The 26,237-nt window shown below is 49.2% G+C and overlaps 1 protein-coding gene across 16 annotated transcripts; it reads right to left on the bottom strand.

Moving 5' to 3' along the window:
• Nucleotides 1-1,480: 1,480 nt before the first annotated feature.
• ZFYVE27 (zinc finger FYVE-type containing 27) lies at nucleotides 1,481-26,237 on the bottom strand. Of its 16 annotated transcripts, none has more exons than XR_012418043.1 (13): nucleotides 26,044-26,237; nucleotides 24,689-24,886; nucleotides 19,633-19,703; nucleotides 17,884-18,070; nucleotides 14,173-14,268; nucleotides 12,654-12,766; nucleotides 11,773-11,912; nucleotides 10,849-10,935; nucleotides 9,440-9,460; nucleotides 8,749-9,279; nucleotides 5,040-5,086; nucleotides 4,633-4,714; nucleotides 1,481-3,123 (listed from the first exon to the last, which is right to left on the bottom strand). XR_012418043.1 is itself a non-coding variant. In XM_005566134.4 (13 exons), exons 2-13 carry the CDS (start codon nucleotides 24,883-24,885, stop codon nucleotides 3,059-3,061), a joined length of 1,251 nt encoding a protein of 416 aa, XP_005566191.4. In that variant the 5' UTR covers nucleotide 24,886; nucleotides 26,044-26,237; the 3' UTR covers nucleotides 1,481-3,058. The 16 variants fall into 16 exon arrangements, 12 of the variants coding, with proteins under 12 accessions (XP_005566191.4, XP_005566192.4, XP_005566195.4 ...); XM_005566134.4 differs by having other exon boundaries at nucleotides 9,135-9,279; XM_005566135.4 differs by having other exon boundaries at nucleotides 9,135-9,279; nucleotides 10,849-10,920.

Here is a 26,237-nt window from a genome sequence, read left to right as displayed (position 1 = left end):
AACCACAAAAAGGATCGGCAGAGCCCTAAGCCCACGCCAGGCTGTGGGAGCTGGAGCCCCAGACCTGCCCCAGCAGGCGCCAGGGCTGCAGCAGAGTCTGGTTCCCCATCCCCTCCTCCTCAGGGGCCTGAGAACAAATTGTGTGTGTGTGTTTTTTTTTTTCAAACATGGACAATTTGTCTTCCAGGCCACCCACGTGCAGGTCCTCTCCATGCTGTGGATGCAGCCAGTTCTAAAGCACAATCCCTCCGTGACTTCACTTCCCAGTGGTACCTGCAATTGAAAGTTATGTCCCCTGCCTACTCTCAGGGGCACCTCAAGGGGACAAGGCCCACTAGCATCCCCTTCTCTGAGGCTGCTACCCAAGGATGGAAACTCATGTTTCTCCCATCTCTGTAATCCATGCCTGCAAGCACAGGCTTCAAGTCACTGCTGTTATGGTCAAGATTTCACCAACATTTGGCATTTTCATTTTCCAAAAATAAAATGTATTGACTCTGCTTTTCCAAACTACACTCGTGCCTCTGATACTCTTCTCTGAAGAATACTCTAAAATTATTCTCTGGTTTAAAAGAAAAAAAGATCACTCTTCTAAGCCACCCAGGACAGAGCTGTTTGTCCTCTAAAGGTGGCCAGGATGACAGGAGCCAATGTGTCCAGCATGCCAGGCACCATGCCCCATGCCTCCCACAGACTCTCTCTCCTTTCTCTCACAGCACCCACACCAGATACACATCACCATCAGGTGCACTTTCCACAGGAGGAAAGCACAGTGAGCCTGGGGGCAGCACCCCTGTGCCAACAGGCCCCAGCACCACTCCAACAGATGGTAAAGGGGCCAAGCATGGAGCTGGGCCACAGCAGGCAGCGCCAGGCACCACCCTCTACCTCTGCGGGGACTCTGTTCCTGCTTCGGGGGAACAGTGCTTACCTCAAGAGTTGTTGCAAGCAATAAATGAGATACCGCACGCAAAGCCCTTACCAGTGCCCAGCACCCAGCCACCTGCCACCCCCCTGCCCCAGCTCAGGGCATGGTGCGTACTTCCCATCTCATGTCCAATCCTCTTTCCTGCCGCTCTCGGCCTCCCTGAAGGCTCACCCTTTCTGGCTTTCTCAGAGGGATTAAAATCTTTCCATTCTAAAGTCTGCATTGTTTGGCATTTACCAAGTTCTAGTCCCAACCCCAACCCCCAGTGCTGGGCCCTCACAATTTGGTCACAAGACTAGGCCTCAAGTCAATCCGACAAGCATGTGCTGAGCCCCTCCTGTGTGCAAGGCACAGCTTTCCTCCTCTTGGCCCCCAGCTCACACCCAGACCAAGCTGCAGCCCCCACACCCCTGCCACCAGGGTGCCCCAAAGGCCCGCCCCTCAGCCTGGTCCTGCAGGAATTGCCCAGGCCTGCAAAACTCCAGCAGTGCCAGGGAGATCTGGTCTTCCAGTCTCAGGGAAAATGCCAACACAAAGACAAGACAAAAACAAGAAGCTTGAGGCCTTTTTATTGACAATTCTCCATAGACACAGAGATCCTTTTAGTTCCTCTCCAGTGTAAAGAAAGCACGGGGTACTGAACTCTCCTAACAGGATACAGAGGCGATACGATACCAAAGCGTGCCAGGCTCCCCAGAGCTCTGGCACCTCCACTGGCCTGGGCAGGCCCCTGGCTGTAGAGTCGCAGCTAAACTGCTTGGTCTGGGCCTAGGATGGGTCCCTTGTCTCCCCAACCTGCCTCTCTGCACCCCTGCTCCCCGAGTGTAGAAACCTCTCGGCCCCCTCATAGGTCCTGGGTCCCAGGCAGTCCATGATTCCAGGGAAGAGCTCTAGGTAGGAGACCGCCTCCCAATTCCTCCTCATCCCATTCCTTATGCTACATGTTCCCAGGAACCATGCAATAAATAAATAAATACTTTAGAAAGGCAAAGCAGCTCCAGGGAAGGGAAGGGATGCCTGAGCCAGCTCATGGCTAAGGGAGAGATACTGAGCCCATAAGAGTCCAGTAGTGAACATGAAATTGTTGGAAAGGAAATGGAGACCCCCAAGGGACCTTATCCCGTAACTAAGACTGTCCTCCAGGGAATAGCCCCGGGATCCAGGACCCAGTCCAGAAAGATCCTACACTTCCCAGGCCCCCAGGGGTCAAGGGCTTCAGGACCTCTGCTCCACTCACCTGGCCTCCCACTCCATGGGGCAAGAGGCAGGGAAAGGAAGCTGGAGCGCTGGGCCAGTGGAGGACTGCCCCAGACTCTGGGCAGAGGGTGCAGAAGTTGTGATCCGAGTGCCCTGTGATCCAGCTGCTCCAGCGCAGCTGGGGACACTAGGGCATCGTGTGGGCTGAGTCTGTGAATTGAGGCGTCTTCGAGGGGAGGCTGAGGTCTGTCCAGCTGTTGGGGCTTCCCCATGCTTTCCTCCACTTAATGCTGAAGGACTCAGCCAACCCCTCCTATACACATTCTCCTCTGGGGGAATCTGGGAACTTAAACCCTGTTTCTAGAAGCACCCCTGGTCTTGTTAGGCCTGGTCACACCCTCTGATGGGGGAAATGATGAGATCCTGGTGCCTGGAAGGACATTCAATCAGCAGAGATGGGGTGTGGCACTCCCAAGCCCTTCTGCAGGCTCTCTGAGGCTGAGGGCCTGGCCAGTACCCTACAGGAGAAAAACCTCTTTTCCCAACCTCAGGTCTGGAATTCCCAGGCATAGCCACACTGACGCTGGTCATCAGACCCCAGTCAGACCTGACCTAGTTCACTGCTGCCCTCTGGTGGCTACTGCCTGCCCAGCCCTGAGTCCACTCATTCAGTCCCAGGCAGAGCAGGGCAACATGCCAGGCCCTCCAGGGGCTCCTCTCCCCAAGGGATTGAGAGCAGCCATTGCCAGCCACTCTCAGGGGTGGAGAACAGCTCCAGAATCCAGCTGGAGAGAGCGAGGAAGGAAGGGGAAGCCTACCTAGCATTCAGGCCACATTTGCCCAGCACACACCACAGGGGGCCGGGGTGGGGAGAGTGGGGCGCCTACTGCTGGCCCCAAGGATGGGTGCCTGGTTGGACCCTGGCCTCTCTTCTCACTTGCTCAAGGTCTGGTTACACGAGGCACACACAAACACAGTCTCCCTCTGGGCTTCAGGGGCTGAAAAGGAGGAAGAACTTGGTGAGACATTTCCTTGTGCCCTTTGGTTCATGGCCCCAACTACTAGAACCACCTCCCAAATGCCCCACACAGACCCCCGACCCAGCCCACACCCTCCCTGCCCAGCTTGCTAGCCTGCCCTCAGAGACTCTTCTTTCCATGGGAACTAGGGATCCCGGGCGTGATGATGCCAACAGCAGGCTGCTCCTGTGCTATGAATTAGACATCACTGTGGCACGAACAGAACACCTTTAAAAATGTCTTTTTAAATAAAATATCAAATACAAAAATTAGCCAGGCGTGGTGGTGCATGCCTGTAATCCCAGCTACTCAAGAGGTTGAAGCACAAGAATTGTCTGAACCCAGGAGGCACAGGTTGCAGTGAGCCGAGATGGCGCCGCTGCACTCCAGGCTGGGCGACAGAGCGAGACTCTGTCTCAAAAAACTAAGACTAAAATAAGTAAAATGTCACAGTAAAATTTCCCAAAATGTTTTAACAGTGGTTATCTCTGGGTGGTAAGATTACAGGGTTATTTTTCTCTTCCTTCTTCTTCTGATTAAGAATTTCCAAATTTTCTAGTTAGTAAGCATGTGTTACTTGCATTGGAAGAAAAAAGAACTTGGGTTGGGCGCAGTGGCTCACACCTGTAATCCTAGCACTTTGGGGGGCCGAGGCGGGCAGATTACCTGAGGTCAGGAGTTCAAGACCAGTCTGGCCAACATGGAGAAACCCCATCTCTACTAGAAATACAAAATTAGCCGGGTGTGGTGGTGCATGCCTGTCATCCCAGCTACTCGGGAGGCTGAGGCAGGAGAATCGCTTGAACCCAGGGGGCAGAGGTTGTGGTGATCCAAGGTCGTACCACTGCACTCCAGCCTGGGCAACAAGAGCGAAACTCCATCTCAAAAAAAAATAACTTGGTTTAATGTTATATTACAAAACGGTACATGAAATGTGACCACATTTTTCAGGAATATGCACACGCTTTTATTCTACATGCAAGCTAATGAGCAGCAGGGGCCACGTCCGATTGTTTTCTCGGGAAGAAATCAGGAATATTTTTCCTCCTTTTGCTTATCTGTGTTGTTTTATTTACAACATGTATATACAGCTTTTATAAAAGGAAAAAAGGGATTTTTAACTTTTGTTCAAAGTGCCAAGGAAATAAGAAAAAGATTAAAAGTGCAGCTGGGATTGACTCCAGGAAGGCAGGAGCAGTGCTGGGAGCCACGGGGATGTTGCCAGTGCTCTTGTTTTTCACCTTTAGTGAAGCGGCCACAGGTATTCATCTTGTTATTACCCTTCATAATTCACAGGTACATCATATCTATTCTTCGGCATGTACCAAATGTTTCAGGATTTTGCTAAAGGGGATGGAGGAAATGTTCCCATAGACCTGACTACAATCCCAAGTTCCCTTGACCTCTGACACCCTTGCCCCCTTGCCACGATGTGGCATCCCCTTGACGGGATACCAACCAAGCCCTGCCACCACCTGCACCACTCACCTGTGGCCCCCATGGAGGACCTGGGGACCTTGAAGGAGCAGCATCGAGAGCAGAAGCTGTTTCCACAGTTACTGCAGCTCCGCTGCAGACAAGAGCCAAGGTCAGTGTGTCCCCCACCCTCAGGCACCTGGAGTTCTCATCGCCTCCCTCCTTTACACCAGCTGATCCCACCCAAGGAAACTGGGACTGGGGGGTGCACAAGTAGAGCAGGAAAGACAGCAAATGGAATGCCCCCTGGGGAGACTGGTGAAAGGTGGCACAGGGGCAGGGGAGGGCACACTCACTCCAGAAAGCCACTGCCAGGCCCAACGTGACCCGAGCCAGACTTCCTCAGTGACTCCCCTCAACTCCTCCCCACCCGACAGTCCCAAGGACACTGTTCCCAACAAATGCAACCTCACACTCACCCTCTTCTTCAGCACTGAGAAGGTGGCCGAGCAGCCCGTGCAGTTTCCTGAGAAACAGAAGCAGCAGCTCAGTCCCCGCCCATCCCAGGACTCTCACGCTCACCTGCTCCTGGCACTTCTAAATGGGATACTCAGGACACCTGCCCAGCCTCCTTGGGTGGACACAGTGAGCCAGGGAGCAAGGCCAGATTCAGAGCCAGAAAGAAGGACTCAAACTAAGAACACTGATAGCCCCTGAGAACTGATGTCTCCAGCCATACATAGGTACCAGTCCCTGAACCCTTCCAGAGCTGAGTGGCCCCACCTGCAGGTTCAACAGAACTCAAGGAGCACCCAGCAGAATCCACTCCTGGAAAGCCAGCTAAGCTGGCAGGGACCTGACCACAGGCATTCCCAAATGACACCTGCCTAACACGACCCTTTCCAGAGCAACGCCTTACAAATACTCCACCCACAGGCTAAAGACAGAAACTCCTCCTAAAAACCCAAACTCCTGCTTTCTGTCCCCTGAAGACTGTAGGACAGAAGCTGAGAGCCAGGCATATTCCGAGAAGACATGAAGGGTAGAATGCTCAATTGTGGTAGGCAGTGAGTGGCATGGGGGGACGCAGAGCAAGGCAAGGTCCTGCCTAAACCACCAGAGATGCCAGGATGGCCAAGTGCCCGGCAACAGTGGAGGGGCAACGGCAGCTTAGAAAATGGCTAGAAGACAACAATAGGGTGTAAAGGGAGAGGAAAGATAGGGAAGGAGGAGGTTTCTGGGATGTGGGGCCCATAGTCCTGCTGTGACCCAGCCGGACCACCTGTCTGGGCAGGTACAGAGCACCATGCCTCACTTTCACACAAAGGCCCCAAAGCTTTATTGACGGCTACACGTGGTCCCTTCCTCTGTCCAGCCAAAATCACCTGAAGTTCTTGCTAAAGGAGACTCCCTAGGTTCAGGGAAAGGAAGACCTGAGATAGAGCCAGGGGAAATCTGAGGCCAAAGCGCTTCAGATAAATGCCCACTCTGTCCATCAGCCACGGAAAGAGAAGAACGAGCCTGCTGCTGGTGCCAAACCAGGAAACTGGCTGCTCCAAGATTCTGTCCCTACACTAAGAATTTGGGGAAGCCAGCCTGCCCCAGCCTCTCCTTAACAAGGGAGGCAGGTGAATGGACAGGCAAAAGGAGCTACTCAAAGACTGACACTGGCCTGTGCCCAAGGGCTCCTCTGAACTGAATGGGATGCCAGGGCCAAGCAGCCCAGGACAGCCAAGTGGGCTGGTGAGACAGCTGTGAACCCACACACAGGCCAGAGCCAGGGAGGGCTCTGGGCACTGACAGCACCTCACTCAGGTGATGTTCCCTTCCAACACCTACCAACTCTTTCTGCCCCTTCTCGGCAACGGCCTGGACTCACCCATCCTCACTCACCATGTGATGATGCCACCGAGGCCATGAGAGCAGGGGCACTAAGGCCCAGTGGGACCTGCCAGGGCAACAGTCACGGAGCCTCCAGGACAAAGGAGGGCCCTCCCCACCAAGACCTCTCCCACACGGAGGCCACAGAGAAGCTCCTGCACAGTCTGCCCTCATTCTCCCCATGCATCCCCTCATCCACGGGCAGGGGTAAACAGAATGGCCCCCGCTACAGTCCCCCAACATTCACATGTGGAATCCTAACACCCAAGGCAGGGTCCCTGGGAGGTGACTGGGTCATGAGGGTGGAGCCCTCGTGAATGGGATTAGTGCCCTTATAAAAGAGGCCCCAGGGAACTGCTGTGACCCTCCCACCTTCTCATGAGGACACTGTGAGAAGGTGCTGTCTATGATGACGGAAATGGACCTCACCAGAACCTGATCCTGCTGACACCCTGATCTTGGACTTCCAGCCTCCAGAACTGAGAAAGATTTCCACTACTTAAAGCCACGCGGCTTAGTGTATTTCATTATAGCAGTTGAAATGGAGAAAGATAGCCCCCAAAGCAGCTCCCCTCGCCCTGCTCTCAGGACCCAGACCCATGAGCAGAGGCTGCAGGAGCAGAGCTGCTACACCTGTCCTCAGGGCAAAGAGCTTGAGAACATTTCAGAAAAGGAAAAGAAGTGAGTGGTCTTGAAGGATGAGGAGCTAAGAGGGGTTTAGGAAAAGAAGCACTTTCTGCCCTTGCTATCCTTGAGGGAAACTGAAAAGGCCTCTGCCCATGTTGGCAGAGATTATCCAAATCAAAAATCAAATGCAAAAGCGGGACAGGCATAAAACAAGGGACTCCACACATGAGGGTAAAGGGAAAATGGAGAGGGAGGATGAAGAGGTACAAAGAACACAAGAGCCGAATTAGACGATCTGAATTTGAGTCACAGCTCTGCCATTTCCAGGCTAAAGTCTTTGGACAAAGCACTGTTTTTACCTCAGGTTACTCATCTGTAAAATGGGAACAACTAAGTACCTTAACTTAGAAGTTGTAGAAATAGAAAATTATTTGCTGGACCAGAGTAATACTTCTTGTGTGTAGTGCTACTGGGGACTGCTGGAACCTGGCTGCTCTGAGCCCTTAAGAACTGCCTGCTCCTGTCACACCTACAGTAAGGATGAAATGAGATCACACATGTGCAAGTATGGAGGGTAAACAGATCACTGAACATACAGAATGCCCTACAGAAGTCAGCCAGCAGCATAAATAAAACAAAGGGGCCAGGAGTGGTGGCTCACACTTGTAATCCTAACACTTTGGAAGACCAAGGTACGAGGATTACTTGAACCCAGGAGTTCGAGACCAGCCTGAGAAACAAGGTAAGACCCCCGTCTCTAGAAAAAAAAAATCAAAAATTAGCCAGGCATGGTGCTGCATGCCTGCAGTCCCAGCTACTCGGGAGACTGAGCTGTGAGGATCACTCGAGCCCAGGAAGTCAAGGCTGCAGTGAGCTGTCATCATGCCACTGCACTCCAGCCTGTGAGACACAGAGACCTTGTCTCAAAAAAAAAAGAAAGAGATCTTGAATAACCGGGGGACATTCACACAGCAGAAGGAAAGAGCCTGTCCAGGACATCTAATCCTGAGAAAACAACTGCGCTGGTTGCTGCGGGGGTAGGAAGGCAGGACCCTGGGGGCCCTGAGTTAAATTCCTCAAGATAAACTCCATAGGCTTCTTCCAGGGCACAGACCCTAGAACTTGACACCAGAACCCACAGTACTGCCCCCTTCCCCTGCTCCCATCTGACAGCAGGCAGGAGGGCCCTTCCTCAGGAGCAAGCGGCTGCCAGGTCAACCTAGCTACTCTAGGCTTCCTCCACAATTGTCACGTGGCTCAGCTCCCAACACTGCTGATCTAAGCCAGGTCTCCAAGCTGTGCTAACCATCAAGTCCACCCTTCTCCAAAGCTGCCTTCCTTGACCACTCTCTCCAACCCTCAGTAAAATAAGGACTGACTGGGAAGAGGTGAACTCAGGGCTCTTATGATGTCCAGAGAAACAATGTTTCCTTCAACTTGCTTCCAGTTGGATGAGAAAGACCAAGACAGGATCCTAGGAACCCACGGGGTGGGCCAGGGCCTCCCACATTAACCGCACCCAGTACTCACTATGAACCAACCAGCACTGTGCCCTTCATAAGTACTACTGTCTCATTTGACATGAGACCTGTAACAATCCTATGAGGTCAGAATGATGATCCCCCTTTTACAGAAGGGGCAATTGAGGCACAGGGTGTGAAATAATTTGCTCAAGGACACCTGGCTGAGCTGGGATTTGCAGCAAGCGGTGAGACTCCACTCTGTTCCTCGCCATCATACTACACTGCCTTCTGAAGTTCTGTCAGGATTACGGTTCTCTGCAGTCCCGGGATGGCATTTCCCAAACTGAGTTCCTTGTCTTCCCACAAGTGAATGTCCAATCAGGACAGAGGGATAAGAAGGAACCCACACCCACTCCCTCAACAGTCCTGCTGGGCATCTGCTAGCGCCCCAGGGTCCCGTGGACACACCTTCACTCCTTGCTCTTGTCACAAGTCAGTACCCACAGTTCTGAGGCTCTGCCCCGGTGGCTGGGTGTTCCCCCGCCGAGTCCCAGCAGTCCCACCCTACTCCCCCGCCAGCCCAGCCCTGTGCCCTGGCCGAACCGAAGTTGTTGGTGGGGTAGCGCTTGCGGAGCCGCTCCGTGAGCCGAGACACCTTGCTGCGCAGCACCTCATTCTTACTCAGGAACCCGTTGTCCTGCAGGGCCAGCTCGTCCTCTGCTGGGCACGGGACACCCTCATCATCCTCCTGTGGGAACAGCTCCTTCCAGTCCTGCCCACCTCTTGCAAGGCTGCAGGACCTGTGTGCAGAGGCATCCGGCACAGCAGCCCCCACGAGGTGTGGCAGCAGCCGGTTCAGCTACCCTCCCCAGCCCAGCCCCTGCCCACCCACCAAGGCTTCCACTTACCAGCACCACCAAGTGGGTCTCCTGCCTCCCAAGGTGCGGGGAAGAGGAGAGAAAACAGAGAGAAAAAGATAGCAAGAAGAAAGAAGCTGCCCGGAGGGGCCCCCAAGCAGAGGGAAGCATGGAAGCACTGCTCTGAGCTCTGCGCACTTCCCAAATGGTTACGTTGACAGACGCCCCCGCCAAAAGAGGATCCCAGCATCGAACAGCCTTGGAGAAAGCTGGGTACTACTGTTTCTCAAACTGGGTGATATTAATTTAGTAGGTCTTTATTTGAGTAGAACAAAAAAGGAAAGAAAATATCCCTTAAAATGTATTTTCAGGAAACTTTTGTTTCACTTAAGTTTTACATATTTTATAGACCTAAGTGTGAACTGGGTCAAGATGCAAAATGTGTTCCTCACTACAGGTCATGAACAAAAATGCTTGAAAACCCCTGCTCTACATATTCCCTCCACCAAGATTCACGGTCTATAATCATATATCAAAGTTTTGGAGCAATCTTTTAGCCATCAGAAAGTCAAATGCCTGCATGGCCTGGGCTGATGTATGATTGAGGTGAGTTGGGGTAAATCACAGGCCTAGTGGAAATCCACGAGGTGTTTTTCTTATATCTCAATTTCCCACTTTACAAAGAGAAATAAATAAAGAGAAATTATATCCTACTCTAAGAAAAACAAAAACGCAAATGTGACAAATGGCAACTGCCACTTGATCTCAGCGACAAGATACAGCAGGGGTGTTGAAGACCACCTGTAGCCACATGTGACCTGCATAAAGGGGACAGCAGCTCCTTAGCAACACCTACTGCTGCATAGTCAGGGCTACCAGAGAAACTGGAAACCTGCAGTTCTAACAAAAATCTCTCCATATTGAAACATTGGCTCAAAAAATTATTTTGAAACTTTGCATGCCAAATAAAACAACTTCTGCAAACTACCAGTCTGAATCACCATCCTAAAATCAAGAAGGCTGTTTAACTTCCCCGACCTAGCAGTTGGCCACGCAACTACTTTCTCCAACCTCCCCTCCCTGCCCGGCAAAGGGACATCTTATGGGACTCACTCTGCAGAAGAGCGGAGACCCAGGGCAGCAGCCTCCTCAAAAGCTGCCTTTCCTGTATCAAAGGCACCAAGCTCACGGTCTCCAGCAAAGGCCAGAAATCATCCAGCTCCCCGAGTAGGGCATTACCCAGAGACTTCCAGAGCCACTCTTGCCCTGGGCACCCAGGACAGCTGGCTCAACAAGAAACAGGAGCAGGGAGGGGTTCAGTGGCACCCTTTCAACCAGTTCTAGCTCACAGCAAGTTTTAGCTTCTCACTTGGACATTGAAAAACAAAAACAAAAAACAGCTCCAGGACCACCCAATTTTTGGCCTGCTCAATAGAGGATGCTGGGGAAGGGCCACCCACCTCAATCGCATCTTTAAACTCCTCATCTGGCTCAGCCTCCTCAGCCTCCTCCACGCTGCCCGGTGTGAGGTCCTGGGAAGAGAGACTCTATGACAGAAGGAGAAGGATGGCAGCGTTGCTCCCTAAGGCAGAGAACCACCTCCCCAAGCCAGCATCTAGGCTACCCAAAACACCAGGAAATGGCACAACTGCAAGAAAGAAGGAAATCACAGGAAGGAGCAACCTCTAGCCTGGCAGGGTGAGGGAGATGGAAGCACGAGCACGGCTGGCCCTACAGTGGCCGCATCACACAGTGGTTGAGGGTATGAGCTCTAGAACCACAGGGCTGGGGTCTTAGACACCAGCCTGGTGTGGTGGCTCACGCCTGTAATCCCAGCACTTTGGGAGGCCGAGACAGGCACATCACTTGAGCCCAGGAGTTTGAGACCAGCCTGGGCAACATAGCAAAACCTCATCTCTACTAAAAATACAAAAAAATTAGCTGGGCATGATGGCACATGCCTACATCCCAGCTACCCAAGAGGCTGAGACGGGAGGACTGCCGGAGCCCAGGAGGTGGAGGTTGCAGTGAGCCGTGATTGCCCCACTGCACTCTAGCCTGGGTGACAGAGGGAGACCCTATCTCAAAAAAAATTAAAACAAAAAAAAAAAAAGAAAGAAAAGGAGAAAGAACGAACCTGCACTCCATGACATGACTGTCTATCTATAAAGCACTTGGAGCAGCATCTGACACAGGGTAAGCACTCAATGAAGCATGGAGTAGTTGTTTTTATTGCAATTATTATTATTAAACACTTCAGGGGAGATAAGGCCTGGGAAACAGCAGGAACTACAACAGAGGCCAGCCCAGGAGCCATAAACAAGCTGATAACAGGGGGGCCCACAAGCTGCCACAGCAGGCTCTGCCCTGACAGTGGCACTTACCTCCGTGGGTGTGAGGGCAGGCGTGCTGTCCATCAGACCACACTTCCCCCCAACATCTGGTGGTGGAGGGCTCTCAAAGGCATGCTCTTCCTGCTTTGGGTTCATCCTCTGCTGCAGAGATGCCCTGTACTCAGACACAACTACCCAGGGAACGGAGAACAGGGTAGGAGGCAAAAATGAGACACCATGAGTGGCACTTTGGGGGTACCCACTTCTGCAGCTGGCTGGCCTCTCCTCCCTCTGCTACGGGAAAGAGTCGCCCTCCTAACTCTGAGCAAGTCACCTAACCTGAGCCTCTTCAACAAAACTTAGATACCACCACCTGCCCCAGACGGCTACAGAGATTAAATGTAGTAAATGGTCAATAAATCACAGCTTCTGTAATTAATTACTCTACCACAGGGAGGAAAACAAATACAGCAATCACCCAACATAGGTACAGACTCAGGCCTCTGGGACTCAGTGCCTCTCCAGACTGCTTCGCGCTTTAGAAGCCAGACAACAGACGGGTACTCTGGGATCACACAGACATGGGGTAGCAACTCCAGGTGGCTGCACCCCAGGGGATGGGTGGCAGCTTTGGGAAAACATCCTTCCCTCATCTTCCAGAAGCCAGCATACCATATAAGCAGTGATTCATCTGCCTTGGGAAGGGAGGGAAGGGAGATGGGAGCCTAATGGTAGCAGCCTCCCCTGGTGAGATTCCAGCTTCATCTAACATCTCAGAGACACAGAACCCATGAGAGAGGACCCCAGTGTGGTGCTGCCCCTTGTGGAAGCACAGCAAACTGATGATTAGCTATAGAGACAGAACTGCGGAGCCTAGCCTAGCCATCAGAACCAGCCTGGGCCCCGTCCCTGTCAGGCCCTCCAGGGCTTACCTCGGAAGAACTCCACATTCCCCAGAAAGAGGGTGCTGTTTAAAAGGGTGAGGACCCAGCAGAGTGGCAGCAAATACAGCATGCAGACCGTGCCCAGAAGAGCCCCATAGAACCTGGATGACAGGGAAGAACCACAAGATCAGAAATTCATAACAGCAGAAGGAGACGGGTTTGGAGCAAACCCACAGTGGGGTCCAGGTGAGACACAGCTCTGGGCACATTAATAAACTGACAAGACCCGCTCATCAAACCAGTGGAAATGGCGATGAAGACTGAGAACTACAAGTCACCAGTGCAAATATCTAATGCTGGTGAGGCCGAGGTGGTATCAGCTGGGGGCACATGAACTCGTTCAACCATGATCACTCCTCAAGGTCTAGACTCTGAAGTCTAGAGTAAGACAGACTGGGATTGAATCCAGCTCTGCCACTTCTCATTCTGAGAAGTCTCTTGGTTCTCTGGGCACGGCTCCCTACCTGTGTAAGATGGGGACTGAAATAGCGCCTACTAATGGAGTTACTGTAAGAGTGAGATAACACAGAGGACGTGTTGAGCAGTGCCTGGCACCAGGTGAAGACAACAAACATTAATTATCACTATTATTCACATTAAAGAGCCTCAAAAACACCCATTCTGTTTGATATGGTAGTTTCATCCTTGAATTTATTCTAAGAAAAATTTTCTTGGCCGGGCGCGGTGGCTCAAGCCTGTAATCCCAGCACTTTGGGAGGCCGAGACGGGCGGATCACGAGGTCAGGAGATCGAGACCATCCTGGGTAACACAGTGAAACCCTGTCTCTACTAAAAATACAAAAACTTAGCCGGGCGAGGTGGCAGGCGCCTGTAGTCCCAGCTACTCGGGAGGCTGAGGCAGGAGAATGGCGTGAACCCGGGAGGCGGAGCTTGCAGTGAGCTGAGATCCGGCCACTGCACTCCAGCCTGGGTGACAGAGCGAGACTCCGTCTCAAAAAAAAAAAAAAAAAAAGAAAAATTTTCTAACAGATTAAAGCTAAATCCATAAAAATGTTTACCATGGGGTTAGTAAAGAGAAATTGATTAAATCTATAACAGAATGGTTCCATAAACTATATTTGCCATCTATATTAATCTGGTATTATAAATAATTCCAAAGGCTATACAACAAAGAAAATCATCATTAATATAAGTGGAAAACAAAAGAAAAATCAAACATACACTACGAAATTATACATCCATAAAGTAGATGCATATGACAAATTCTAGCAAGCAAAACAAATATGAGATTGGGCTGCACAGTGGATTACATGGTGAGTTATTTTCCTATTATTAAAATATTTTTACCACACATAAAAGCAAGCATCTAAACAAAAGCCTACATTAGAGCCCACAAGCATATGCGCAGATACACACACAAGAGCCCAGGAGGCGAGCTCTTCCCCTGAGGTAGGAGGGGCAGAGGTCCTCTCAAGGCAGCTGGCTTTGCTCAGGCTCAAGCTGCAAATTCCAACAGGGTAGTGGTGGGAGAGGAGGGGTCACTCACTGTGAGGACACGACGGGGTTCTCCCAGTGCAGCACACGGTAGGCAGCTTCACAGGTGCAGCACAGGCGGCTCAGGAAGGCCTCCAGCTGGATCAAGCTACAGATACAGGGGCTTTGGTGAGTAGGCTCCACTCCCTTGGGAAGTGGAGCCTGGGGCCTTGCAGGTACAGCTGGCTAGGGATGGTCAATCTCTCTAAACACACTCACCATATGCTTAAAGAGAAAGGGGTTGAGACAGCATGGGAGAAACGGGCCTGGCTAAGCCACCCGAGCTACATTTCAGTCCCATTTTTGGAGCCTCTTGCTGAGGTGGAAACAGTATAAATGTTCCTTCTTTTGTCTCTTCCTAGCTGTTGATGTCAGGCAGGCTACTAAACTTCTCCAGGGCTGTAGCTTCTGTATCTATAAAATGAGGATCAGAGGACCCACCTCACAGGTACACAGCAGCTGTCAGAAAAAATGGCATGATATTCTCCACCTAGGATATCAAACAGACTCACTTGGGGAGTTCTGGCTGTTGTTTTTTTAAACATGGATGAACCACAGAAGCCATGAGCACAATCTGAACCTAGATCTGGGTTTCTGAAGGCAAACCAGGAAACTTGGAGACAAGCTGATTTCAGGGCTGCGGCAGGGAAGTATAAGATGAATTTGACCATCCTGTTGTACCATAAAGTAAGGAAGCACTCAAAATTGACAGGGACCAATGCAAACAAGAGCCAACTCAAAAGAGCTCCTACTGGCCAAATTTAGGACAATTTGATATCAAAATAAATAATGACAGTAATAGATTCTAACTCATCAAATAAAATATAAATCTATGAGTTCATACTGATAATAAATAAGAAGGAAGAGCTTTCTTATAGTGGAAAGCCAGTTTAAAAAAAATGCAGGCCGGGCGCGGTGGCTCAAGCCTGTAATCCCAGCACTTTGGGAGGCCGAGACGGGCGGATCACGAGGTCAGGAGATCGAGACCATCCTGGCTAACACGGTGAAACCCCGTCTCTACTAAAAATATAAAAAACTAGCCGGGCGAGGTGGCGGGCGCCTGTAGTCCCAGCTACTCCGGAGGCTGAGGCAGGAGAATGGCGTAAACCCGGGAGGCGGAGCTTGCAGTGAGCTGAGATCCGGCCACTGCACTCCAGCCCGGGCTACAGAGCAAGACTCCGTCTCAAAAAAAAAAAATGCAAATAGAATAATTAGAAGATCATCTTTGCAACCATCATAGTAATAAACTGATTAAGGCAAGACCCATCAATGGATCTTTAAAGCAGTGGGTAAATGTTTGATGAGGAACAAGATATTTACATAGTCTCAAAGTATCTCCCCTCAAATTACTACCAAAGAAGAGTAAAATGGTAATTTACAGTACGGATGCCTTAACCAAGTGATCAAAGTCAGTATTTCCTGACATCGTGTGCCTCCTGATACAGATGCACTGAACATGACACATCACAAGGAACCAAACGATCCAAAAATGAGGGAGATTCTACAAAATAATAAGCTTGTACTATTCAAAAATGTCAATGTCACAAGAAACAAGGACCGAGGAACTGCTCCACATTAAAGAAGACTAAAGAAACATAAAAAAAAATTAAACATGATGTATAATCCTGAGTTGGATCCCAGATCAGGGAAACTGATACAAAGAACTTTATTAGGCCACCTGCACTGGCGCACACTTGTAGTCCCAGCACTTTGGGAGGCTGAGGCAGGAAGATTGCTTGAGCCCAGGAATTCGAAGCGAGACTGGACAAGACAGTGAGACCCCATCTCTACATAAAAATTTTTTTAATTAGCAGGGCATGGTGCATGTGCCTGTGGTCCCAGCTACTCAGGAGGCTGAGGCAGGAGGATCACTTGAGTCCAGGAGGTCAAGGCTGCAGTAAGCCATGATCATGCCACTGCATTCCAGCACAGACGACAGAACAAAACCCCATCTCAAAAAGTAAAAAAAAAAAAAAAAAAATGAAAATGAAAAGAAGAAAAAGAACTTTATTAATATAACTGGTAAAATCTGATTACGAATTATACATTAGTTATCAATGTTAAGTTTCCTAATTTTGATTACAGTTCTGTGGATATATAAGAGAATGTCCTTGTTCTTAGGAAATAAAATGCTGAAGTATTTGGGGTAAACAGTTACGTTTGCAACTTACTTTCAAATGGTTTAGGAAAAAGAAAAGAATATGTATATGTAGAGAGACAGACGAAGCCAACACACCAAAATGTTAACAATTGTTCTATCTGGGTAAAGGGCATAAGGCTGTTCTTTGTATTATTCTTGCACTTCTTTAAGTTTAAAACTATTTCAGGCTGGGTGCGGTGGCTCATGCCTGCAATCCCAGCACTTTGGGAGGCCACAGGCAGATCACTTGAGGCTGAAGCTCGAGAACAGGTTGGCCAACATGAGGAAACCCCATCTCTATGAAAAATACAAAAATTAGCTGGACGTGGAAGCTGTAATCCCAGCTACTCTGGAGGCTGAGGCATGAGAATCGCTTGAACACAGGAGGCCGAGGCTGCAGTGAGCCGAGATCTGCATTCCAGCCTGGGTGACATAACAAGACTCTGTCTCAAAAAAACGGCCGGGCATGGTGGCTCATGCCTGTAATCCCAGCACTTTGGGAGGCCGAGGCGGGCGGATCACGAGGCCAGGAGATCGAGACCATCCTGGCTAACACGGTGAAACCCCGTCTCTACTAAAAACACAAAAAATTATCCGGGCTTGGTGGTGGACGCCTGTAGTCCCAGCTACTCGGGAGGCTGAGGCAGGAGAATGGTGTGAACCCGGGAGGCGGAGCTTGCAGTGAGCCGAGATTGTGCCACTGCACTCCAGCCTGGGCGACACAGCAAGATTCCGTCTCAAAAAAAAAAAAATATATATATATATATATATGTGTGTGTATGTATACACACATATATATAAAAAACTATTTCAAAGTAAGAAAGTCTTTTTTAAAAAAACTACATATCCAGGGCCCACTCCAGAAAACTGACTCAGAATTTCTGGGGGTGAGGCCCAGACATCTATTTGTTTTTAACTTCTTTTGTTCCTACTATATCTCAAGAGAATGCAGAGACCCCACTCCAGGGAAGGGAAGGGTAAATGCCCACTGCTACTGAAGTTGTTAGATGAGTATTTTCAAGTCTTAAAATGCTTCCTCGGAAGTACCAGCTCTGTCATGTTTAGGAATTTTCTCCACAGTATAGTGATAACTAGTATCTACTCAACACTTCCCCGGTACCAGACACCTGTTCAATCTTCACAACCACCTTGTGAGTAAGCCCTGTTATCATTCCATTTTAACAGATGAGAAACCTGAGACACAGAGAGGCTAAGCAACTTGCCCAATGCTACACAGCAAGTAAATGGGAGAGCTGGGATTTGAACCCAGGCAGTGGCTTATACATGCACATGCTTAATCAAGACCCTAAACTGTCTCTCCAGCAGAAAGAATAGGAGCTGTGAAAACAGCTACATCTAGATTCTCATCCCAGCTTGGCCACTTTCTAGCTAAGTAAGTCAGCCTTTTTCTTTACCCATAAATGGAAGATGTTAATATTAGCTACCTCCCAGAACTGTTAAAAAGGTTAAATGAAATAACAGCTGTGGTTTGCCTAATATAATGTCTGGCACACAAAGCTAGCACTTAGTGTCATGGCTGCTGTTACTGTTCCCCCACCTCCCTGGCCTGTCTTCCATACTCACAAGCTCTTCACCTCAGCCACGGCCTCGGGACGAGACAGGCGAACTCTCTGCAGGTCCTCCTGCCTCACGCTATGATACTTCCTCCGCATCAGCTCAGACTCAGGCAGCCGTGCCCGGCAAACCTCCTGAAGGTAGCCCAGCAGGGCGGGCACTGAAATCATCAGGGCACCTACTGAGTACCATGCACCTACAGAATCAAAAACACTGCAGGTAACACAGGTAAGCAAAGACCAGGAGTCGGCCCACCCAGACGCCCACTGCTTGTTCCTCACCTCCTCCAGGGCTCTGCCAGTCAGGCCTTCCCTGATGGCCCTGTATGACACAGTGTCAAAACCCTATTCTCCAGCCCCCTTAACCCAGCTTCACTCCTCATAGACCTTATCACCACATGACACATTACAGGCATGTCTGTTGTCTCCTCTACTAAGTAAGCTCTTGAGGGCTGGGACTTTGTCCCTTTGGTCACTGCTGTGGCTCCATTCTCACTTTTAATACATTTTAAGACGCTGCTAGCACGCAGTAGGAGGTTCACGCTGGAGTGTGACTGCCAGGTGCTCCTGGTGCCTGACACTCGGACCTCTGGGCCACTAAGGAAGACTGGAAGGTCTTTCGTTCAGCTTTTAGGACACTGCAGACAACTGTGCCTTGAGAAATGGCGAAGTTGAGATAAAATTCAAAGGAGAAACTTCTTCCATGTAACATGGCACCCCAACAGCAAGCTAACAGAGCAGCGGGCACATAATAAATGCTTATTAAACATGTCACAGGAACTGATTTACTTTGGGAGCATATATAGAAAAAATCAAACATCCTACAAAGTTTTGAACAGGTAAAGATGAGTCCAACTAAGAAACAGAAAATGAGATCTTGTATGAACTGGATTTATTTTCAACCTACTCGATCCCTATCTCCAGAGGAAACAAAGACGACACCTGAGAAATACAAGGTAAATATAAGAACAAAAACATGAATAATGGCCCAGCTCCTCCAAACATTCTGTCCCAGACTCTTTATTCTCACCCTGAGGGGTCTTTTTATGTGGCCATCTGCCAGTGCCAACCACCGACAGGGTAGGGTCACAGTATGTACTGTAGTTAAGAGGTTCATAGGAGACATTACTCAGGACCCCAAGACACCCATGTGTCCACACTTCTATCTCAAAGGCTTTATGCCACTCCTCACTGCTGATGACTGCCCAGCAGCTCCTGCTAGGCTCACTAGCTGAACCAGAGAAAAGCAACAGATATGGCAAAAATCCCTTATCAGCTCCCCTTCCCAGTACCTTTACCCATGCCATGTCCCCAGATGACCCTTGAATCAGCTTGAAAACCAAAATGGAAAAAGGTGAATGCATCCTCAGCAGGAAGTCAAGAAGGAAACAACAATAATACTGAGAGCAGCTACAATGCACTGGCTGCCTCTTCCATGCCAGGCACTGTGCTAAGTATTATGCCTGGACTGCTGCATTCCTCACAAATACTCTAGGAGGAAAGCATCATTTTTATCCTCCCTCTAGAGATAAGGAAAATTAGGCCTTAACAGGGAAGTCCAATAATTTGCCCAAGGTCACAGCAGGCAGCTCAGCCTGGATCGTCCCTCTGGAGCCTGTTTCTGACTCCAAGCAGACACAGAGGAACACTAACTCCAGGACAGTAAGAGCAGCTCCCACACACAGGGTGGGGCTGCATCCAGGTGTTCTTCCCCCACATTCATTCACAAAAACCACTGGCCCCTGAAGGCAGTTCTTACCCTCATTCAAAGTGAGGAACAAGATGTTGAGGCCCACGCAGGTCAGCAAGGAACACAAAGGCATCTGCCACCTACAATACAGAGAGTCCTGATCACTACAGACAGCCACTCCTCCAGCTGGGGAGGGGAGACCGGGCGGCACAGATGGGACATCAAACCAGAAAGGAGGCCTGGAACACAGAAAGTCAAGGAGAAACGAAAAGGAGGCCTCTCACTTGGACTGGTGCCCAGGAGAGGCGGTAAGATGTCACACATTAGCACCTGGGGTGAGGAAACTGTTAGGTCTGTAGTGCTTTCCCCCAAAAGGAAGAATTTATAAAATATCAGTTTAGAAGGCCGGGCGTGGTGGCTCACGCCTGTAATCCCAGCACTTTGGGAGGCCAAGGCGGGTGGATCACGAGGTCAGGAGATCAAGACCATCCTGGATAACACGGTGAAACCCCGTCTCTACTAACAATACAAAAAAATTAGCCGGGCGTGGTGGTGGGCACCTGTAGTCCCAGCTACTCGGGAGGCGGAGCTTGCAGTGAGCCAAAATCGTGCCACTGCACTCCAGCCTGGGTGACAGAGCAAAACTCTGTCTCAAAAAAAAAAAAAAAAAAATCAGTTAAGAAACCCAGTTAATACCATTTAACCTGTGTTTTGTAAGGCTGTACTCTCCTTAAGAGGTGACACTGACAAACATTCTTAATATTTTCCTCTATTCTTTTTTATAATTTCTTAAGAATATATAATCATTGCGCAAGATTCAACTAATACGGAAATCAAGAAAGAACAAATTGTGGACTTCTTTGGCCCCATTTGTGCCTTTATCTTCTTATGTCCATGTTTTTGAAAATTTGAGTTTATCTGAGAGTTTATTTTGAATACCTATTAATTCAAAAGGAGAAACAGTAGTAAATATTTTAATATATTAAAAATCAAGATGAAAGTAGGGTGCAGCATTCACTTAGCAATCACACCTTAAGTGAGCTGGAACAGACAGAAGCAAACACAGATACAGTCGCTGCCATTACCACCACCACCAAATGGCAATGCAGAAGCCCCTAAAGAGGGAAGAAGGAAGACCAGAGACTCAGGTTGCTGAGAACAAGCAAATGCTGCTGGCCCCATCCCCGATAAAGGACATTTAGTACTGAAAGAGAAGCACAGATGCAACAATGAAGCGACGACACCCAAATTCTAAAGGCAGTGACAATATATAAGGTGAGTCATTAGGAGAGAGACAAATATCAGAAAAATAAACAGGTAAACTGTTGGCAAGCAAAGCATTGAATGTATTTTCTTTTTTTTTTCTTTTGAGACGGAGTCTCGCTCTGTTGCCCAGACTGGAGTGCAGTGGCGCCATCTTGGCTCACTACAACCTCCACCTCCTGGGTTCGAGATTCTCCTGTCTCAGCTTCCCTAGTGGCTGGGATTACAGGCACACACCACAACGCCTGGCCGGTTTTTGTGTTTTCAGTTGGGACGGGATGTTTCACTATGTTGGCCAGGTTGGTCTCAAACTCTCAAACTCCTGACCTCAGGTGATCTGCCCATCTTGGCCTCCCAAAGTGCTGGGATTAAAGGCATAAGCTACCGTGCTGGGGCTAAATATATTTTCTTGTGCCCTAATGGGAGTATTTCAGAGCTACTGAATGAGGTTAACTAATTTATGCAGGGCTTTCACTTTTTTGTTATAAGTTCTGGGATAAATGTGCAGAACATGCGGGTTTGTTACATAGGTATACATGTGCCATGGTGGTTTGCTGCAACCATCTACCCGTCATCTACATTAGGTATTTCTCCTAATGCTATCCCTCCCCTAGCCCCCCACCCACCAACAGGCCCCGGTGTGTGATGTTCCCCTCCCTGTGTCCACGTGTTCTCGCTGTTCAACTCCCACTTACAAGTGAGAACATGTGGTGTTTGGTTTTCTCTCCCTGTGTTAGTTTGCTGAGAATGATGGTTTCCAACTTCATCCATGTCCCTGCAAAGGACATGAGCTCATCCTTTTTCATAGCTGCATAGTATTCCATGGTGTATATGTGCCACATTTTCTTTATCCAGTCTATCATTGATGGACATTTAGGTTGGTTCCAAGTCTTTGCTATTGTGAATAGTGCTGCAATAAACATACATGTGCATGTGTCTTTATAGTAGAATGATGCATAATCCTTTGGATATATACCCAGTAATGGGTTGCTGGGTCAAATGGTATTTCTGCTTCTACATCCTTGAGGAATCACCACACTGTCTTCCACAATGGTTGAACTAATTTACACTGCCACCAACAGTGTAAAGGGGCTTTTACTTTTTAATAAAATTTATAAGGGAATGAAATGACATCTCTTTCTCCTGAAATTCAACACACTCCACCTGTACCACCCTACTTAGGCCTCAGAACCTCTAGTGGCAGCTACCAGGGTAAAAGTGAAATAAAAGCCAATCCCATTTTGGAAATAAAAACATCACACCACCACTCAAGTCACTTTCATTTTAAAACCTCTTCCCTTCTATAAAATGTTTTTACTGACATTTTGGTCCCAGGAGACCCAAGCAGTAGAGTAGCTGATCCCAGAAGAGAGTCTGTTAACAATTTACTGCAGCTCTAGGCTTCAGACCTAATAGCCAGAGCCCAAGATTAGGTCTCTCTTCAAAGTCAAATCCTCTTTACTAAGAAAAGAACAATCAAAAGCACAAACTAACATGACAGCCACTTTCACGGACCAATGCTCCCTCTCCCAGAAGCACAGAAACCGCAGGCTCCTGGGGGCTTTTAGGTCCAATGCTCCTCCTGCATCCAGCTTTAACCAATCCTACCACATCCTCCAATTTCTGTAAAATGGAAAAACCCTAACACATTAGTGTGCTAAGAAGCACTACAGACTAGTAGAGGAAAAGGAGGAGGGCAGGGCAGGATATACTTTTGTACTTTGCCACAAAGGGCAATACACACACATACAAAGAATGTGCCAGGGGGTACAGCCTCTCTCCTAAAGACCAAACTTCACATCATGCTGAGATTATACAAGGAGAAAACAGCCTCCCCCCATACTGTCTCACTACCCCTTGTGCCAAGAGCACAGTGGTCTTACAGTAGAGAACACAGCTCTGGAACACTGACTAGCTCATCTCTACAGATACTGACATAAATTAGATGAACAAGAAAAATGTAGGGCCTTGGCCAGAGAACTAGTAACAAGCCATCCACTATTTCCAGCCTGAGGCGCTGATAAATACACAATGGCATTCTCAGAGGTTAACCTAACTCCACTCACCCTGCTTCCTACCAGTCTCTCTCAGGTATTTTATAGGGTTGAGGGTCTTTATGAGAATCTGATGAAAACTAGAAGCTTTTCCCTAGAAATATACACATGTGCAGACACACAATTTTACACACAGTTTCAGGGGATTCACTGATCCCTAAAACTCACCCATAGGCTCCAAGTTAAAAACCTCTGCTCTTTAGGACAATCAGGTTTTTGTGGGACTCCTGATGCAAAGCAATATCAGGGACACAACATTTACCTCTGGGGGGAAAAAAAAAAAAACTTTTCTAACTTGAATCAAATTCAACCTTTAAATCTAACTTCTAGTCTGCACCACGAGGAAGAAACCAGACAAATCTCGGTAGCAAATTCTCCAGGAAAGTCAGTTCAGTCTCAGTCTCTTCAGCAAGTCAATGTCACGAGAGACGATTAGACTGAAAAAGACTTAAAAGACATAATAACTACAAACAATGCACAGTCCTGGACTGAAATGTGATTTAGCCAAAATAGATGGTACAACTGAGGAAATGGAATATGAACTGAGTATAGGATGATACCAAGGAGTTATTAATTTTGTTAGGTATGATATTACTTTGTTCTTGAAAGAAACGTCCTTAATTATTTAGAGAGAAAAACTGACATATTTAGGGAGTAGAATGCCCTATAAGTAATTTAAAATAATGTTAACAGCTGGGTACAGTGGCTCACGCCTATAACCCCAGCACTTTGGGAGGCCAAGGTGGGTGGATCACGAGGTCAGGAGATCGAGACCATCCTGGCTAACAAGTGAAACCCCATCTCTACTAAAAAACAAAAAATTAGCTGGGCGTTGTGGCGGGTGCCTGTAGTACCAGCTACTTGGGAGGCTGAGGCAGGAGAATGGTATGAACCCGGGAGGCAGAGCTTGCAGTGAGCCAAGATCGCGCCACTGCACTTCAGTCTGGGCAACAGAGTAAGACTCCGTCTCAAAAAATAATAATAATAATAATAATAATTTTAACATAATAAAATGAGCCAAAAGAAAAAAAAGAAAATTATAGAGAATGAAAATCAAAGCAGGATAGGAGGGAAAAAATTAAAATCCATAATCTCAATAAATTAGCAAAAATGGGCTGGGCGCAGTGGCTCACACCTGTAATCCCAGCACTTTGGGAGGCTGAGGCAGGAGGATCGCTTGAGCCCAAAAGTTCAAGACCAGCCCGGGCAACACAGCGAGACCCTCTCTACAATTTTTTTTTTTTTAATTAGCCAAGCACAGTGGCTGAAGTAGGAGGATCGCTTGAGTCGAAGAAGTTGAGGCCACAGTGAACCATGATCACACTACTGCATTCCAGCCTGGACAACACAGCAAGATCCTGTCTCAAAAAAAAAAAAAAAAGTAGTGAAAATGGTATCTGCTTATTTATAGATTTTTGTATTTCTTAAACTTTTGTTCAAAATTATATCCTAATTTTTAAATATTAATTAAGCCAATATTGGGAGCAAAGGAAAAAACTAAGCCTGCTCTAAGCTGCAGAAGGCCTGATGTTCAAGGCTGTCCAGCAGTCCGGAGGAAGGAGCTTATTCAGTCACAAAGAAGAATCCTGCTGAAAGGCAGGATCATTCCCAGTATCTGCCTTTCCTGGGCTGGGTCTGAGACACAGGGTAGGCCTAGATAAACCCAGAGGCCGAAAAGACCTCCCAGAACTGCTCCTCACTAGGGCAGAAAGGACAGCCCAGGCACTGCCTAAATGGCCGGTGTCAGTTACTACAGAGCAGGAAGGCAGAAGGCACAGCAGACATGAGCAACTCCACAAAGTCTGTACCTGAGCAAGTATCGAACACCATCACCTGCATCCTTCAAGGGTTCCAGGTAGATCTCCAGCCTCTTGTAGGAGAGAACCAAGTTGAAAAGGTCAAACGCTGGGGACTTGGTAGGAAAAGGTGGAGACTCCAGGGGAGCCTCGGGCATCACGCTGGGGCTCAGCTCCGGCCCACTCCCCTCACGTTCTGAAGTCTGCATCCTGTAACCATAATAATTACCAACATTTGCATTGCACGTCTAGTCCCCAACACACTTCTACCTACTGCTTCAGGTGGCGCCACAGTAAACCTGTGAGCAAGGCAAAGTGAATTATTCAGACCTAAAATCCTGTTCTTTGGACTCTCCGTCCAATGCTCTTTTCCCCACAGATCCATCAAAACTAAAATTCATAAAAACCAAGCATATTTGATCGCTGCAGCGAGGAAGCCCATGGGCTGAAATGAAATGATGTCCCGGAACATTTTTCTCCCACTCTTTACCTGGTTAATTCCTACTCATCCTTCAGGTATCAGCTTAAACATCACTCCCTTACTCTGGCAAGTCTCTGCCAACACCTCCAACTCTGGACTGGGAGACCCTCCCCAATGCTCCCAAAGGATCACGTACTCACCCTAACAGAGCACTTATCACATCACATCGCTTCTTGGCCTTGTGGCTAAGATCAAGTGCAGAGCACTTACCACGTCCAAGTAAAACTCCCTGCTCTTACTTGGCCGCCATTCACGACTGTTTCTGTACACAGTGGGTGCTTAACAAATGCCTGCTGAATGAGTGAATGAAATACCGTGTTCCAGGACTCCCGCCCCATCCTCTAACCCTTCCCACTCCCTTCAGTTCCCAACAACTTCCTGGGCCATCTCCGCCCAGGGCAGTCGGCATCACAACGCCGCATTCCCGTCTGCCCTCTCTGATGAGGAAACCCAGGAGCCTTTACGGTCTTTCCCAGTTCAAAGTCCTACCCTGAACGCTAAGCAGCAAACGAGGGAGCGGAACCTCGGCGAAGAGCAACATAAACCAGTCCCAGGCAATTAGCCGCGACAATGGGATGGTGAGGGGATGGGACAAAGGGGCCAACGAGAGCCGAAATCAACGCAGGCCGAGCCAGGGCGAAAAGGCACAGAGTGGCGCCAGGTAGAAGCCCAGGAAGGGGTGAGGTAGGTCGACGCCCGCACTGGCCTTGGCCAAGACCTCTGCAGCCAGGAGGGCCTGATGGAGCCCGTGCGGCAGGACAGCGAAGGCCACGCCCAAGTTCGCTGGGCCAGCAGGTGGCGGCCCCCGCTGCGCCCAAGCGCCCAACTACACACAGCCTGCGGAGACACGGGGACGCGGGGTGGGGGGGGCCGGCACCTCACGTACCCGGCCACTGGCTCCGTAAGAGAGACGGCAGGTTCGGGCAGGAGCAGGGGGAGAGCCACTGGGCCCCAGAGCGTTTCCTCAGGCCCGCCCCGGCCGAACGCCGCTCCTCCTGCCAGGGCCGTTCGGAAGTCGCAGGTCCGAAAATCTCCTCCGCCTACGCCGCCGCCGCCACGGCCGCTTCCGGGACGTGAATC

This window comes from Macaca fascicularis, chromosome 9, assembly GCF_037993035.2.
Source record: "Macaca fascicularis isolate 582-1 chromosome 9, T2T-MFA8v1.1".
Lineage (NCBI taxonomy): Eukaryota > Metazoa > Chordata > Mammalia > Primates > Cercopithecidae > Macaca > Macaca fascicularis.
The sequence above is the reverse complement of the archived record's forward strand: the minus strand, read 5'-3'. Positions and strand labels throughout refer to the sequence as shown.

Coding starts and splice junctions, on each gene's coding strand:
- ZFYVE27 (XM_005566134.4), bottom strand. CDS start 24,885: ATGCAGACTTCAGAACGTGAGGGGAGTGGGCCGGAGCTGAGCCCCAGC. Junction 9,461..10,848: donor AGTTTAAAGATGCGATTGAG/GTGGGTGGCCCT, acceptor CTTGGGAGGCAG/GAGACCCACTTGGTGGTGCT. Junction 4,715..5,039: donor TCTCAGTGCTGAAGAAGAGG/GTGAGTGTGAGG, acceptor TCTTGTCTGCAG/CGGAGCTGCAGTAACTGTGG.